Source organism: Lynx rufus, unplaced genomic scaffold (assembly GCF_022079265.1).
Source record: "Lynx rufus isolate CCGP_SWC_20201006 ecotype Redwood Valley unplaced genomic scaffold, mLynRuf1.p SCAF_6, whole genome shotgun sequence".
Taxonomy (NCBI): Eukaryota; Metazoa; Chordata; class Mammalia; order Carnivora; family Felidae; genus Lynx; species Lynx rufus.
This window is the reverse complement of record NW_025814878.1, coordinates 105138044-105155178: the sequence shown is the minus strand read 5'-3', so window position 1 is coordinate 105155178 and position 17135 is coordinate 105138044. Positions and strand designations below refer to the sequence as shown.

General features: G+C 53.0%; 1 protein-coding gene across 5 annotated transcripts; it reads left to right on the top strand.

Annotated features, from left to right (window-relative positions):
* The first annotated feature begins 125 nt into the window (after nucleotides 1–125).
* KLC4 (kinesin light chain 4) lies at nucleotides 126–14201 on the top strand. Of its 5 annotated transcripts, none has more exons than XM_047101425.1 (16): nucleotides 126–217; nucleotides 311–2125; nucleotides 3774–4004; nucleotides 5879–5960; nucleotides 6563–6773; nucleotides 7250–7337; nucleotides 8935–9036; nucleotides 9261–9434; nucleotides 9741–9840; nucleotides 10052–10104; nucleotides 10311–10381; nucleotides 10552–10660; nucleotides 11867–12007; nucleotides 12295–12410; nucleotides 12772–12835; nucleotides 13736–14201. In XM_047101425.1, the coding sequence occupies exons 2-16, from the start codon at nucleotides 1868–1870 to the stop codon at nucleotides 13784–13786; spliced, it is 1851 nt and encodes a 616-aa protein (XP_046957381.1). In that variant the 5' UTR covers nucleotides 126–217; nucleotides 311–1867; the 3' UTR covers nucleotides 13787–14201. The 5 variants fall into 5 exon arrangements, with proteins under 5 accessions (XP_046957381.1, XP_046957384.1, XP_046957382.1 ...); XM_047101428.1 differs by having other exon boundaries at nucleotides 136–217; nucleotides 1843–2125; XM_047101426.1 differs by having other exon boundaries at nucleotides 188–217; nucleotides 308–2125.
* The last annotated feature ends 2934 nt before the right edge of the window (nucleotides 14202–17135 follow it).

Below are 17135 nucleotides of genomic sequence, written 5' to 3'. Positions count from 1 at the left end.
TAATGAGGTGGGCAGACAACCCGAGACCAAGGTGAATACACACCTCCTTTCCTCCATGCGCGTGGTCGAAGCCAATCCACGGGCGACCCTTAGGTCGCGTGACTGAGAAGCCCGCTCCGCCCCCGGGAGCCGTCAAAACAATTACCTCGAGCGGCAGCCATGATGAATTTAAAGGGGCAGTACCGGCAAGGGCGGCAGCCTGACCGACAGACTGCGGGTGAGTCCGTGAGGGTACCCCCGGGACTGAGGGTTGAGGTCCCGCTACTTCTTTTCCGCACTCCACGACAGATGAACAACCCCCCACCAGCAGATCTCACACAAGTCCAGACAGACTGAAAAACTCCGCCCCCCCGCGATTCTTCCCGCCCCTCGGCGTCCAGACAGACAGACAGACGGCCTGCCCCGCCCCCTGCTCTACCGACGGACTCATCGACCTCGGGATTCTCAGGTCCCTGGGTCCTCGCTGGTGACGCGGACCTCTGCCGCCCACCCGCACCTCTCCCCCGCGCCCCCGCCCATCTCATTCTGTCCCCACCCTGGGCCCCAGGGCAGGTCGACAGGCTGGGTCACTTCTCCGACCGCTTTCCCAGGCGGGGAGATCAATTCCCAGCGCAGTGTTTCCCTGTAACCCTGCAGCCGCTCTGTAGACCTGCCATTCTTCCCTGCATCATCAGGCATCTGAGAGGCACCCTAAGGTGACTTCTCTCAGAGCCTGTTAGTAGGTGGTCATCACAGAGACAAAGCCATGAAAGTGAATGGGTCAGGAGTGACCAGGTCTTTCTCCTCACCCTTTCCCAGACACGCCCCTTGCCTCAGATCTCAGATCAAGTCTCACTCCCTTCTTGGGAGAAAATAGCTCCCCAGGCCTAGGGTGGGACGTTGGCTCCGGGAAGGAAGAGGGACACACTGGTCGCCTTTGAAGGCCTGTAGGTAGAGAGAGGGAGGGTGCTTGCCCTGAGTAGGGCTCTGTGCCAGGTCCTCTGGGTGGCTGTGAGGTGGTGAGAGAAGGGGTGGGAACGCTGGACTTCTGGACTTTGGGCAGGAGCAGGGCAGATCCTTGTGAGTCCCTGGCTACTGAAAGAGTTTCTTCCGGGCTCTGGCCTGAGCGCCACAGCCGAGGGCTCTGCTCTGTGTACCTACCGGTAAGAGGACTTCAAAGATGAGAAACAAGGCTCTTTTGAGGAAGTAGGAAAAGAGCCCGACACCTGGAGGGTGGGAAGTATGGGCTAAAGGCCTAGTGGGGAAAGAGGCAGAGTTTACCGGGTTTGGAGATGCTGGCCTTAGCTCTGTGGGTGGCGCAGTCTGAAGACCTGGAGCTTTCTGGGCCCCTCTCATCTGGGTCGTGCAATGAAGGTGCCTTTTTTCCTTCTTCTCTCTCTTCCCTGTAACTTTGAAACCCGTATAGTTTCTATTTTTTGAAACCTCTGCACCATTTTCTTTATATCTCCTGTTTGCTTTAACCCTGTTTCCTTTGCAGCTTTCTCCAGACACCCTCTGCGTTTCCTATATTGCCGTCTCTCATCTGATTCCTTTTCCTATTCCTGACCCAAGCTCTCTCTCCAACAACACTTCCTATTCTCTTCCTAATTTCTAAACCTGTCTGCTAGTTGTCAGTACTTTTGTTCCTTCCATTGTCTTTCTTCGTTCAAATCAATTCCTCTCCCTCTCTCTTTCCCACTTTAGCTTTGTGTTTAGTGTTGTAGGCTCCCTTCCCACTGATCACTCTCTCTCCAATTAAACCAGAAGGTCACCCATACTCTCTCTTGTCTCTTCCTTCTAACCAAGTTACTCAGCCTCTGTTTCTCATCTTTACCCCCAATGAGCTCTGTTGTTTCTCCTCAGCCCAGGCAAGGTCCCCGTGGCCAAGATGTCAGGCCTGGTGTTGGGGCAGCGGGATGAGCCTGCAGGGCACAGGCTCAGCCAGGAGGAGATCCTGGGAAGTACCCGGCTGGTGAGCCAAGGGCTGGAGGCCCTACACAGTGAACATCAGGCTGTCCTGCAAAGTCTGTCCCATACCATCGAGTGTCTGCAGCAAGGAGGCCATGAAGAAGGGCTGGTGCATGAGAAGGCTCGGCAGCTGCGACGTTCCATGGAGAACATCGAGCTGGGGCTGAGTGAGGCCCAGGTGAGAGGGAGGAGGTGGTGCCAGGTGGCCTTGGGGTCTGATTGGAGTTTTGGGGTCATTTAGGATCTCCTTGTCCTAGATGTTTGCCTTCATTCATTCAGTAAACATGTATTAAGTCCCTTCTTTGTGCCGGGCACAAGTCTTCTGGGCACTGGAGACACATCACTGAACTCAACAGTCAAAAATCTTTGCCATCTCAGAGCTTACATTCTAGCTGGGGGAGACAGACAATACACAAATAAGTAAATCGTTCTGTATGTCAGAGTGAAAACTGCTAAGAAAGAGGGGTAAGAATAAAACAGAGAAGAGGGTTGGGGGATACGGAGAGAAGATACACCTTTAGATAGCATGGTCAAAGAAAGCCTTCCTGAAAAGGTGGCATTTGAGCAAAGATTTGAAGATAAGGGAATGAGTCATACAATAAATGGGGGGAAATCATCTTAAGCAGAGTGGACAGTACGTACAAAGGTCCTTCTCGACAAGTTCAATGAGGGACCAGTGTGGCTGCAGGAGAGTGGATGAGGTGAAGCAAAATAGAAATTGAAGTACCAGAGGTAGAATGGTTGGGAGAGAAAGGGACAGATCATGTGAAACTTGAAGGTCATCATAAGGACTTTGTTTTTACTTTGAATGAGATGAAAGCTATTGGAATATATTGAGCAGAGGAGTGATGTGGTCTAGCTTAACATTTTTTTATAACTTTATTTTTTATTTATTTTTTTATTTATTTTGAGAGAGAGAGAGAGAGCGAGCATGCAAGTAGGGAAGGGGCAGAGAGAGTAAGAGAGAGAGAATCCCAAGCAGGCTCTGCACCACTAGGGCAGAGCTTGATATGGGACTTGAACTCACGAACTGTGAGATCATGACCCGAGTTGAAGTTGGACGCTTAACCGACTGAGCCACCCAAGTGTCCCAAGTCTAGCTTAACATTTAAAAGGTTTGGCTTGGGGCGCCTGGGTGGCGCAGTTGGTTAAGCGTCCGACTTCAGCCAGGTCACGATCTCGCGGTCCGGGAGTTCGAGCCCCGCGTCAGGCTCTGGGCTGATGGCTCGGAGCCTGGAGCCTGTTTCCGATTCTGTGTCTCCCTCTCTCTCTGCCCCTCCCCCGTTCATGCTCTGTCTCTCTCTGTCCCAAAAATAAATAAACGTTGAAAAAAAAAATTAAAAAAAAAATAAATAAAAGGTTTGGCTTGGGGCACCTGGGTGGTTCAGTCGGTTAAGCATTGACTCTTGATTTCAGGTCAGGATCTCATGGTTTGTGAGATCTCCACTATCAGCACAGAGACTGTTTGGGAAATTCTCTCTCTGTCTCTCTCCCTCTCTCAAAATAAATAAAGCAATATTAAAAAAAATAAAAGGATCATCTGGCTGCTGGGTTGAGAACAGAGCCTAAGTGAAAAGGGCAGAAACAGAGGCTTGTGAGGAGGCTATTGTAGTCATCCAGATGGGAACTGATGGTGGCCTGGCCCAGGGTGGTGGCTATGGAGCTGGTGAGAGATTGGATTCAGGGTATATTTTGAGGGTAGAGCTATTGCTACTCAATCCCGCCTCCTGGCTCCTGCCAGTTTTGCTGCCGCCCAGTAGGCTCCCCTTCCACTTATCCCCGACATTCCGATCCAGAGTCGGCACTTACAGGATGTGCCCATCTAGGTGATGCTGGCTTTGGCCAGCCACCTGAGCACAGTGGAGTCGGAGAAACAGAAACTGCGGGCTCAGGTACGGCGGCTGTGTCAGGAGAACCAGTGGCTCCGGGACGAGCTGGCGGGCACCCAGCAGCGGCTGCAGCGTAGCGAACAGGCTGTGGCTCAGCTGGAGGAGGAAAAGAAGCACCTGGAGTTCCTGGGGCAGCTGCGACAGTATGACGAGGACGGGCACACCGCGGTAAGCATGCACAGGCAAGGCTGGCTTCGGGGCAGACAGCTGGGAGTCACTATGGACCTGGGGGCGGTTGCTCCATCTGGTGTAGGGGCCAGCAGTGCTGCACAGCCTGCCCCCACCTGGCAGGATGCAGGTCCTGACACCAACTCCAGACAACAGCAAGGTGGAAACAGTATTCACTCATTCAATCGACATTTAATTACATGACAGCTATGTATGCCAGGCACTGTGTGCTCTCCTGGGGGTGCAGCAGTGACCAAGGCAGACAGAGTTCTTGCTCTCACAGTTACAGGTTTGGGATGGGGGAAAGGCAGATAAGCACCTGGACAATTCCAATCCAGAATCCTAAGTGCTACAATGAGGGAAAGCATAGCAGAGTCAAGGAAGACCCTCCTAAAATTTGCTCTCAAAATGTGTGAAATTTAACCGTCACTCAACAGTCATTTATTTATCCTTCTGCCTTAGGCAGTGTGAGAGGATGTGTGTAAGGGAGATGTAAAGAACTATAAAAGAGGGCCGCCTGGGTGGCTTAGTGGTGGTTAAGTGTCTGGCTTCAGCTCAGGTCGTGATCTCAAGGCTCATGAGTTCAAGCCCCACATTGAGCTCTCTGAGGTTAGTGCAGAGCCTGCTTCAGATCCTCTGTTTCGCTCTCTCTCTGTGCCACCCCTCCACCCCACCACACTCTCTCTTTCTCAAAAATAGACAAACATTAATAATTTTTTAAAAATTTATATTTATTTTTGAAGGAGAGAGAGAGACAGCACGAACGGGGGAGGGGCAGAGAGAGAGGGAGACACAGAATCCGAAGTCCGAAGCAGGCTCCAGGCTCTGAGCCATCAGTACAGACCCTGATGCAGGGCTTGAACTCACGAGCTGTAAGATGATGACCTGAGCCGAAGTTGCACGCTTAACCAACTGAGCCACCCAGGCGCCCCTAAATAAACACTTTTTAAAAAAAGATTGGAAAAAAAAAGAACTGTAAGAGAGAGTTTCTGCCTTCTCAAGCCTATAATATAGCTGTAGGGTCAAGGCTTACACATGAGAACACGTATGTGACAACATAAAGGAGCAAATACTCAGTGCTGGGTGAATGGTTGTCAGTATGGGAAGAATTCCAAGATTGGTTTGTGGGGTCTGGAATGGCCTGAGAAGGATTCACAGATGGGGTACAGGGATGGATAGGTAAGATTAAGGTTGGATTTTTTAGCTGAACAGGTTAGGAGTTGGGCTGGATTTTGATGGATGATGATGAGGGGGAGGGAGGAGCTTTCTAGACTAAGGTTGGGTATGTGTCATATATAAGACTCCAGGGCTAGAAAGCTGGCCTGTCCCAGGGAAGTAGGATGATTTGCAAGGGACAGACACATTGGTGAGTCTGGGTGGGAGGGTTGGAGGTGTTTGTACAAGGCTAACATGCCTGGTGGGGCAAAGCAAATTTGCCCATGTGGAAGTAGGTGAGACACTGAGGGTTGAGCACTAAGTCCAGAGTGAGTGGTAGCAGTTGAAGGGCACAAGGCTGAGCTCGACCCTTTGAGTACATGTCAATAAGATCAGACACACTCCTTGCCCTCAGGAAAGACAGGACAGACATATAATCAGTGTAAACACACAGGGATCAGCACTGGGCTATAATTACAAGAGCTGAGGAGGAGAGGGGTGGAGGCTAAAGAATGAGGATACTTAGAAAGCTCTTAATGTGAAGGAAGGAGATTTACAGACAAGAGCAGTATGAGATTGGCGGACAGATGCTGGCCTTCCCAGGGGCAGAGACATGAACAAGGGTCTTCTCACCTGTCAGTGATTTCATGGGTTAGAGAGGCCCTGAAGAGGCTGCTTGGGGATATCTCGGCCTAGACATGTTGCTTCTTCCCTTCCAGGAAGAGAAGGAGGGTGATGCCACCAAGGATTCCCTGGATGATCTCTTCCCCAATGAGGAGGAAGAAGACCCCAGCAATGGCTGTGAGTCTGCCTCTGGAGCTGGAGGGTGAAGGGGGGCAGCAGAGGGCTGGTCCCAGCTGTGGCCTGCCTTGCATACAGGATGCTCACCTTCCAGAAATTGGTTCTGCACTTTCCCTGGATATAGGGCAGGGACTGGGCTAGTGCTTTGATTTCCTCAGCCTCCCCATTATTCATCAACACTTAAACACTTCATGTGTACTGGGCACTATGGTAGGCACTAGGGATACCAAGTTGAGAGTGATGGAGTTCTCGCCAGTAAGGAGCTCATAGTCGAATGGGATAATGACCCTGGAGTCATGGAAGAGCATGAACTCCTCAAGGGAAAGAACCAGGTCTTATTTTTGTATCCCTGACACAGCCCCTGGCTTATCCTGGTTGAGTAAGTTTTTTCGAATGAATGAATTAGTGGGTGAACAAGTTGGTTTGTGAGGGGCCCAGGTAGAAGGGAGTGGGCAAAGGAATAGCAGGTTGAGGTGGGTCTTAGGGGAAGGCCTGGTGAGGGGTGGGCACAGGCACGCAACAAGACATGGAGAGGACAGACGGCAAAGGGGAGAAGAAGAGTGCCCTGAGGAAGTCTCCTGTTCAATATCTGCGATGGTTAGTGTCCCGTGGCCAAGGTGCCCAGCACAGCGGATATGAGATCCCGGCGAGGTTACGGACACTGCACAACTTGGTGATCCAGTATGCTGCCCAGGGTCGCTATGAGGTGGCTGTGCCTCTCTGCAAGCAGGCACTGGAGGACTTGGAGCGCACATCTGGCCGCGGCCACCCTGATGTCGCGACCATGCTCAACATCCTTGCTTTGGTGTATCGGTGAGTCCTGGCCTCTTCCTCTCCCAAATCAGCCTCCAGATTCACATGTTGAGCCACCTTTGGCTCCCATTCCTCCTCTCCACAGGGTACCTCTTCTCACTGCTGGGTCTCCTAAGTGACCCACTAGGGGCCTTCTCTTGCACCAGCACTCTTGTTCTTTCTGTACCTGAGCCCTTGACCTCAGAGACACTCATCTCTCAGGCTCTTTGCTTCTCCATTCTCTCCTTTGGGGAGGGTCTCTTTCCCTCTCTGTTTCCATCTCTTGCATCCGATAGCTTGTCTCCACTTGGTGTGGCAGTGTTCTGCATCCAAGGATAGGTGTGTTGGTGAGCTCTTGCTGCTTACCCCAGGCTTCCTGCCTCCTCGTGGGGGCCCCAATCCCTAAACGTACCTCCGTATTCCTAAAGGGAAGGAAGGAAGAAGATGGCTTGGGTCAGAGTTCGGGGTAACCCCTTGTTACTTCTCTCCTCTTCCAGGGACCAGAATAAGTATAAGGAAGCTGCCCACCTGCTGAATGATGCCCTCAGCATCCGGGAGAGCACCCTGGGCCGGGACCACCCTGCAGTCAGTATTCCTTGTCCTCCTTGCTCCATGCTATTTTGGCTTCCCTTAGTTTGTTTATCTGCTGCCCTCAGCCCACTCACTAGGGGTGCTCAGGGAAGAGGCATGAGGGCTCCATTCTTCCAGGACTCTCTGCTAAGGCCAGTGGTTCTCAACTCTCTGAGACCCAATGACTTGATCTTTTTTTTAAAAAATTTTTTTTAATGTTTATTTATTTTTGAGAGAGTGAGACAGAGCGTGAGTAGGGGAGGGGCAGAGAGAGGGGGAGATACAGAATTGGAAGCAGACTCCAGGCTCTGAGCCATCAGCACAGAGCCTGACATGGGGCTCGAACCACAAACTGTGAGATCATGACCTGAGCCAAAGTCAGATGCTCAACAGACTGAGCCACCCAGGCGCCCCCCAATGACTCCATCTTATAACAAGTATTTTCCTGAAGCATAATTCATAGATGGTATAACTGACCTACACATACAATTCCAAAAAGTATTGAGTGAGATTGGGCCACATAGGGCTCTATGCGGAGCCTGCTTGGGATTCTCCCTTTCTCTCTCTCTGTCCCTCTCCCACATGTGCATACGTGCTCTTTCTCTCTCTCTCTCAAAAGAAAGAAATAAACTTAAAAAAAATAGAATGAGGAAAATAACTTACAATAAAATAATATATAGTATACGTCACAATGAAATGAAAATGTAACATGGTAACAGTTTTACTGAGTGCAACCATGCAAGAAAATATACTATATGATTTACCTATAATTTAATATAATGTATAACTTTAGATTTAGAAAAAGTATAAGACCAGTAAGACATTTTATATAAGAAGTACTAAAAAAATGACAGAGCAGGGGTGCCTGGCTGGCTCAGTCAGAAAAGCATGCAACTCTTGATCTTGAGGCCTATGCCCCACATTGGGTGTAGAGATTACTAAAAACATAGATAAATAAAATTTTTAAAAAATAACAGAGCAGAAGTATTGGTGGGTACGAGACTAAGATCCAGTGTTAGACTAACAACAGGCCAGATAAGAAAAGAGATAAGAAAAAGAGAGAAATAACCTTAAGTAGGGATATCATGCCAAGACAAATGATCAATTGTAACAGTGGAGAAAATGAGAAGGTATTTTTGCAAATGCGCTGTATGAAAATAATTGCCTATGTTACAACATGTGATAGGCACAGATGATGTCACTCGGAAAACATAGCTCCTATCTTGATATCTCGCTAAGTGTCAACAGCTTACAGCGTTTGACTGTCTGGGAGGACATTCCAAAGTTAACAGAGCTGTCCCACACGCGCTGAACATCCTTGGCTTCTCACAGATAATAGTGCCCCCAATCTTTATGGCAACCAAAAACCCTACAAAACCTCACCTACAGAAATATCTAAAAATCCCCCTAGAGGGCGATACCACTCCCAGAGAGGACCTCAGAACCTCCAGTTCAGTTGCTTCTCCCCGCTGTCGCCTCTGGCTAGGACAGCAGAGTCCAATTCTTTTGGGAGTTGTGCAGTGTGGGGCCCTGTTGTGTGGGAGGAGGAGGAACTCCAATGTTCCAGGTCCCTGAAAGCACCGATGCTGAGAGGACGGGCCTGTCTTCCTAGGTGGCTGCCACACTCAACAATCTGGCTGTGCTCTATGGCAAGAGGGGCAAATACAAGGAGGCGGAGCCACTGTGCCAACGTGCACTGGAGATTCGAGAAAAGGTGCCTGTGCTCGCTCACTGTTCCCTGCTGGGGTGACCCTTCCTCCATCATCTCTCTTCCAGATTACCCTCCTCAGTCACTTCTTTTCTCAACCCCCCCATCTCTGCCTCTTCCCTCCTGTCATTTCCTCCCCCTTGCTCCCCAGGTAGGCATGCGCACACACGGTTATACACCACCCCCCCCCACAGTCATTAGCCATCTTTCACTCCTTTACTCCCCTCCAGGTCCTAGGCACTGACCACCCAGATGTGGCAAAGCAGCTGAACAACCTGGCCCTGTTGTGCCAAAACCAGGGCAAGTACGAGGCCGTGGAGCGCTATTACCGGCGGGCACTGGCCATCTATGAGGGGCAGCTGGGGCCGGACAACCCTAACGTAGCCCGGACCAAGAACAACCTGGTGAGGGAGGAAGGGATGAAGTCCTTGGAGAGAGGGGAAGGGAGAGCACCATACTGTGGTACACGAACCTTGTCGTCTTTGTGTGTCTGGGGCTGACTTTGGGCTGAGGGATCTGCCTCATTCCAGTGGGAAGGCGAAGTCCCCTAACCTCCTGGGAGTGGAATGGGAACACCCTTGACCCTGCGGCTAGAAAAGGAAGTGTGAAGAGGATCTCTGGGGAAGGTCATAAAGAGACCAAGAAGTGGAAATCCCTGAGCCCTGCTGAGACTTTGTCTCTGTCCTGTGTTTTTGCCTTTCTGCCTGCAGGCTTCCTGTTACTTGAAACAGGGCAAATATGCTGAGGCTGAGACGCTCTACAAAGAGATCCTGACCCGGGCCCACCTGCAGGAGTTTGGGTCTGTGGACGGTGAGTGGGTTGGCCCCGGGGAGAGGGGGAGCTGAAGGGTGGAAAAGAAATGCAGACCACAGGTGGGGGGTTAGGCCCTAGTGGTTCCCAGGCAGAGCCAAACCCCTTTAGTCCAGCTTTAGTCCAGCTGCTGGGTGTCTGGGTCCTGGCTCCCCCCCATACTGTCTAGCTCTGTTCTCTAACCTTACCACTCCATCCTGTGTACCCCTAGATGACCACAAGCCCATCTGGATGCATGCAGAGGAGCGGGAGGAAATGAGCAAAGTGAGTGCGGGGCCCATCCTGGGGAGCCCGAGGCTGCCAGGGCCTCTGGCTTACTCCTTGCATTAGCCCAGCGCCTGACTTACTTCCCACCTGAGCACCAGCCACAGATGCAGGGTGCCTTCCCCAGCCCAGCCTGCACCCGAGCTGCTTGCACCCCAGCATCCCTGTGCTTTCATCTCTGGCTTCCCCTCCCCTCTGTTCTGCAGAGCCGGCACCGAGAGGGCGGCACACCCTATACTGAGTACGGAGGCTGGTACAAGGCCTGCAAAGTGAGCAGGTGAGCTGCCACGGAGAAGCTGTCTTGGCCTCTGACACTCTCCATCCGAGACCTGATCCTGGCCTCTGGGGCCTTTTCCCTTCTTCCCTTTGACCTTCCCTTGGCCTGAGCTCCGCCCCTTCTCTCTCTCTCGTTTCTTTTCTGAATCCATCTTTACTTCCTTCCCACAGCCCCACAGTAAACACCACTCTGAGAAACCTAGGAGCTCTGTACAGGCGCCAGGGAAAGCTGGAGGCAGCCGAGACCCTAGAAGAATGTGCCCTGCGCTCCCAGAAACAGGTCAGTGACCAGGAGGGGATAGGGGAAGGAGGTCCGGAAGGTAGGCCCTGGGGATGGGGGACCACTGACACTTCTTGTGAATCTCATAAGATTAAGAGGAGAGGCTGAGGAGGAAGCCAAGGAAAGGAAGGTGAGACACTGTGGTTGTGGTTGTTTTTTAAGTGTGTTCTCACCCTTTCACCTGCCCTTTATAGTCAGGACTCCAAGTTCGAGGTTCATATCACTAAATGGGACTATTGTGAGGGAAGCTGTGTGGGGCGCCTGGGTGGCTCAGTTGGTTGAGTGTCTAACTCTTGGTTTTGGCTCAGGTCATGATCTCACAGTTCATATGATCGAGCCCTGCATTGGGCTCTGTGTTGACAGCACAGAGTCTGTTTGGGAAAAAAAGCAGACTTAGGAAAAAAAAAAAAAAGGAAACCACGTCCTTTCACAATTTGAAGAATCTACTGAGGAGGGGCATAGGTGGTGTGAGTGAGGGAGTTGAGGTTAAGGGGAGCCCAAAGTCAGAGTTTCTCAAATTGTGGGTTGTGACTCATTAGTGTGTTTTTTAAAAAAAATTTTTAGTGTTTATTTTTGAGAATGAGAGAGACAGAGTGCAAGCAGGGGAGGGGCAGAGAGAGAGGGAGACACAGAATCTGAAGCAGGCTCCAGCCTCCAAGTTGTCAGCACAGAGCCCCAGGTGGGGCTTGAACTCACAGAGCACGAGATCATGACCTGAGCTGATGTCGACCTGAGATCACGACCGACTGAGCCACCCAGGCACCCCTCATTAGTGTTTGTTTTTCTTTTAAAGTTTATTTATTTATTTTGAGAGAGTGTGTGTGGGGGAGGGGCAGAGAGAGAAAGAGAATCCCAAGCAGGCTCTGCACTGTCAGCATGGAAACAAATGTGGGGTTTGAACCCATGAACCATGAGATCACGACCCAAGCCAAAATCAAGAGTCACTCAGTCAACTGAGCTACCCAGGTGCCCCTCATTAGTGGGTTTTGAAATCAATTCAGTGTGGGCCATAGTTAAAATACGTACGTATCTCTATGTAGGAATGCATTGCAAAGAGAAAAGGTGAGTATCTTTCCAGTATGTGTATACTAGGACATCACAAGGGAAAATGTTTTCTTTATTGGGGCCAATGGTGAAAAAAGTTTGAAAGCCCCATCCTGAGTAGTTAAGGAGTTCAGAGTCCCAGCTCCTTCCTTTTCCTTCCAGGGTACTGACCCTATCAGTCAGACCAAGGTGGCTGAGCTACTTGGGGAAGGTGACAGTGGAAGGACCTCCCAGGAGGGCTCTGGGGGCAGCGTGAAATATGAAGGAGGTGAAGATGCTTCTGTGGCTGTGGAGTGGTCAGGGGTGAGTCTCATTATTGCCCCTTGATTTCTCCTGCTCCCTCCTGCTGGTGGTGGTGAGAGGCTCTGGGCCTGCCCATGTAGGACATGAGCACACGTTGTCCACATTCAAGTTCAGTTAACCAATCCCTTTCATGGGTATGTGCAAGCCATCTATGATGAGGCTCTTGTTTTCAATCACTAGGCTTTTGGGGGAGGCGGGATGCGTGCTGAATAAATGGCGGCAGTAGACTCAGAAGCCAGTCTGCATAGGATCTCCTTAGCTTCTGTTCCCCACCCCCTCTCTGCCAGGATGGCAGTGGGACCCTGCAGAGGAGTGGTTCTCTGGGCAAGATCCGGGATGTGCTTCGTAGAAGCAGTGAACTCCTGGTGAGGAAGCTCCAGGGGACTGAGCCTCGGCCCTCCAGGTACACAGAGAGACTGAGAAACGGTAAAGCAGGCCAGTAAGCCCTTGCCTCCAGCTCCTCTTGGCCCCTTGTCTCTGGAGAAGTGTCTTGAAGAGAAACATGGAGGAGGTCAATGGGATGGCCATGGAGAAAGAGTTTGGGAAAAATGGGTGCCCCAGTATTCGGGAAAAGTGTCCGAGGAGATGCTGGTTATGGATAAAGATAAGAGAGTGTATATGTGTGTGTGTGTGGGGGGGTGTCAAATGGTGGGGAGGCAGTGATTTGACATGTGTGGCAGTACCCAAGAGGCCCACAGTGTTAGGGCCACTAATGGGGAAGAGAAGAGGCCAAGAGGCCTCAGTTCTTTCTTTTTGCATTGTAGCAGCAACATGAAGCGGGCAGCCTCCTTAAATTATCTGAATCAACCCAGTGCAGCACCCCTCCAGGTGAGAGCAGCACTCGTGAGCATATTGGTGGATAAGCGCGAAAGGGTAGCCATGGATCAAGGGAGCAGAAGTTAGAGAAGAGGAGAGAATCCTTTGGGGGAAGACTCCAGCCAGGGAATTGGAGTTGGGCAGATGAGAATCAAGCAGACAGCTTGTAGAGGGTGGTGACCACCAAGGGACAGTTTGGGGCCAGAAATGGCAGCAAATAAATTAATCAGGAAAGGAACAGGAAGTGATGTTCTCTAAACTGGTACTTTGGAATTATTAATAATTCAAGAATGATTTGGGGATCTAATTGCTTTTCCTCCTGCAGCCACCATATTCTTCACCTTGGGGACTCAGTAGCAGATGAGAAGGGAAAAAGAAAAAAAGTATTAAATTATCTACATTTGAGACAGCAATAATGACTTTTTTTTTTTTTTTTTTTTGAGAGAGAGAGAGACAGAGCACAGGTTGGGGAGGAACAGAGAGAGAGGGAGACACAGAATCTGAAGCAGGCTCCAGGCTCCGAGCCGTCAGCACAGAGCCCGACGCGGGGCTCGAACTCACAAGCAGTGAGATCATGACCTGAGCTGAAGTCGGACAGACGCCTAACTGACTGAGCCGCTCAGGCACCCCAATAATGACATTTTAATGGGAAGAGACTATTTGTATCAACACATTCAAAGTATATGCTGATGTTCATGTGGCTCTTCCCAGTGTTTTCTCCACCAGATTGTGGCCTTCTTGAAAATCCTAGAAAAGGCTAAAACTAAACAGAGTCATGGAGCTTGGGACTGAGGTTACAGGCTCCGTCCTAGGTCTACAGATACACTGCAGCCATAAAATGGATAGACTCCAGGGGACAGTCTTTGTGAGGCTGAGGTCCCTGGGCTGATGGCATGGTGTTGTCTGTTTCAGGTCTCCCGGGGCCTCAGTGCCAGCACCACCGACCTCTCTTCAAGCAGCTGACATTCAACCTAGCCACCAGGTCTGCTGGGTCTCCCCCCAGACAGCCCTCTCAGCATTCCCTATTGCTCCTGGCTCTTCCAGCCCCAAGGTGGGACAGTGAAGGGAGAGCAGTTAACCAGAAGATTGCTGCTGCCCTAGGGTCTTGGCTCCCTCCTCAGGAATCTGCCTCAGGAAGGACCCTCAGGACATCCTCTCCCCGTAGTCCTCTAGAGTAGCTAGCTCTGAGGCCCCCAAGATGCATAAGGAGCAGGTATGCATCTCAGAGATGGAGCCTGCTGCTGGCTTTTCTGTCAGAGGGATGGGGCTGGCCAGCCAGGCTGCCTTGACCTGGTCTCTCTTGTTCCCTCTGCTGCCTCACTTCAGGTCCGTGTATTTCACTTTTCTTAAATAAAAGAATCAGGTAACCATTTTGCCACTTGAGTCCTGACCGAAGAGAGTATGGATCAAGGGTTGTGTGGGGGCCCTTCACAGAAGGGGAACGGGCAGTGATGGATGGGGCAACACAAGAAGTGTTGATTCTTGGATCTCTCCTCTCTTCTCTTCCCTTGTTTGTATCCTCTCCAGCAGGGCCTGCAGGAAGGCATCTGGGGGATGGGGGAGGAGGCCCACAACCCAAGGAGAAGGTGCTATGGACTGGGTTGTCAGGGACATGTGGTGGCCATGTGGCAGGACCCTGGAGTCCTGGCGCCACTGCTCCGGGCCTGTGAGGCCCTCTGTGGCTGCCCCTCCTCCTCCCAGCTGCTTGGGGGAAGGGAGGTCTAAGCAGGCCTGGGGGGCCCTCCCGAGCCAGAGGGGGATGAAGCACTCACTATCCATCCCCTCTCAGCATATCCTGGAGGCCTGAGCAGCAGCTGGGGCCCATCTTCTAAAGCTTGACTCTTCCTGACCCGCCTCCTACACCCCTTGCTGCTTTCACAACAAAGAAAGAATGTGGGGGTGGTGGCGCTGGGGGTGGGGGGTGCCTGGAACAAGGGCTGCACTGGGCCTCCCCACAGCTGGAGACTTGGCCATGCCCTGCAGCCCAGACTGCCCGGAGATGGACTTGGGATAAATTTGTCAGTTTAACGGCCTTCAGCCAGGCTGAAGCCGAGCCTGTTTGTACCTTTGGGCTCAGATTGGTCCAGAGCCAAACCAGAACCCAGCCATGCACTGGTCCCTCACTTCTTCAGGGGTTCTACAGTATCTCCGGGCTACCTTGCTTGGGGACATCAAAGACACCCTTCTGTTCTAGGTCTTCCTCAGGATTTCTGGTTGCTGAGAAGTGAGTCAGAGCCCACATTTCCCCACTCCTACCCAGAGAATTTCGGGGAACCGTTGGTCAGAGCCCCCAGGAAGGCCCAGAACTGACAATCCTCCCCAGGGGCCACAAAAGTCACTTTGGTTCTCTGAGTCCCTGCAGATTGAGCGGGCGGTAGGCACAGCCGACGCCCCCCTACCTCGTCAGGTCCCCCGCACTCCCCGGAGCCTCCCTTCTTCAGTGCCCCGTCCATCTCCAGACCCCTCCCCCAACTGCGAGCTCCTCCCCCGCCACGGCGGGGTGGGGGCGTCGAAGGGGCGGGGCGCCGCGCGGCGGCCGGCGGGGAGGGGGCGTCGCGGGGCGGGGCTTGGAGGCGGTGGCTGCGGCGGCGGCGCGCGAGGGTTCGGAGGTACCAGCAGCGCGCGGCTCCGGCTCGGGACGCCTCGGGCTCGGGCTCCGGCTGCGGCTACTGCAGCGGCGCCCGCGCTCCGGTGCGCTCCGCCTCCCGGGCCCACCGCGGAGCGCAGTTCGCGCGCCCGCCGTGCGCCGGCCGGCTCCTCTCCCCGAGCCCGCCGCCGCGATGGGAGCTGCGCCGGGAACCCCGAGCAGCCTCCGCCGGCTGCCTCTGCTCAGCGTCCTGCTGCTGCCGCTGCTGGGCGGTGAGTCGCGGCGAGCTGCGGGAGCGGGGCGCGAGAAGCGCGGGAGCCCCGCGGGCAAAAGGGGACACCGGGGAGGTGGCTTTGGGTGGCTGGGCCAGGCAAGACACTCTGGAGTGGTGGCGAGGTCTCGGCGGGCGCGAGGTCTCGGCGGCCGGTTTGGCTAACCCCCCACGGACTCGCTCGGGCCCCTCTCCCTTCGCGCCCGTGAGGACACGTTTCCAGCCGCCACAGAGTTTTCCCGGTCTGAGCGGAGAGTTTGCTCGGGAACTGCCGGGAGTTGCCGGCTCCCGGGCCCCGGTGGCGAGTTTCTTTTCGGGAGGGAAACGACTCCCTTCTACTTGGGGGGGCGCGGTGAGGTGGCTGGCGGCGGGGGAGACGGAGTTCCCCCAACAGTCTCAGCCTAGGTGAGGGGGGCCGGCCTGGGGCCGGATGCGGGACCGACCTGCGACGCGCAGAGCGCGGAGCTTTGTTACCTACGCCGGCCAGACGCTCCCGGCTTCCCTCCTCCAAGTTCCCGGGCCAGGCTGGGACTCCTGATGGCCCTGCTGGTGCTGGCGGAAGAAGGGGAGAATTAGAGGCCGCCCCGTCTCCTCCAGTTCCTGGGCCCGAGCCCTGAGCCCACTCCCAGCCGGGTCGAATCTGGGGAGCGGAGAGTCCGAGGCTGTCGCGGTGACTAATGTGTGAAGGCCGCTGCCAAAATCGGGCATGGCCGGCCTGCAAAGGTGCGGACGGGGTTTGTTCTGCTCCTTCCTGGATTTCCATCCTGTCTCTCCGCACCGAGGAAAGAAAATCTCTCATTCTATGGACAGAAAGGCAAAAAGAGTTCATTCTGCCCTTTCTTGGAGGGCCTCAGCGTTTTGATGAGGGTGTGGCCGGTATCTACAGGGCAGACAGGACCCGACACCCCCGCTCCCCCCCCCAGCCTTTATTTCCTGACTTGGTCACACCTGAGAGTCACCAATGAGGTGTTGAAGTGCTTTACGGGAAAGCACCAAGCTACCTGCACACCCCCAACGGCCTGGACTGGAAATATGTCCCCCACAACACACACACACACACACACACACACACACACACACACACACACACACATATTCTCCTCTCTCTCTCTCTCTCTCTCTTTGGTAATGATCCTGGCAGCAGCCCTTTCTGGAGGAACTCTGCCCAGGACACCTGGTCCTAGCTTATCACTTTCCTCTTTCTTGGAAGAGTGGCCATAGAGAGGGTGGGGGTAGAGAATAGCCTTTTCTGACATCTCCCTTGGCTTGCCAGCTGTTGAGAGGTTCTGGTGCTTATGGAATCAACATCTCCCCCACCCCTAGTTAAATGGAGAGGTAATTGTAACTCAAGACGGAGAGGTAGGAACAGGCTCCAGGGATTCGTAGGAGGTGTTTCTGGAGCTGCCCTGTGTTCCTTGTGATGTGTAGGGTGGTTATTGCTCATGGCAGAACCC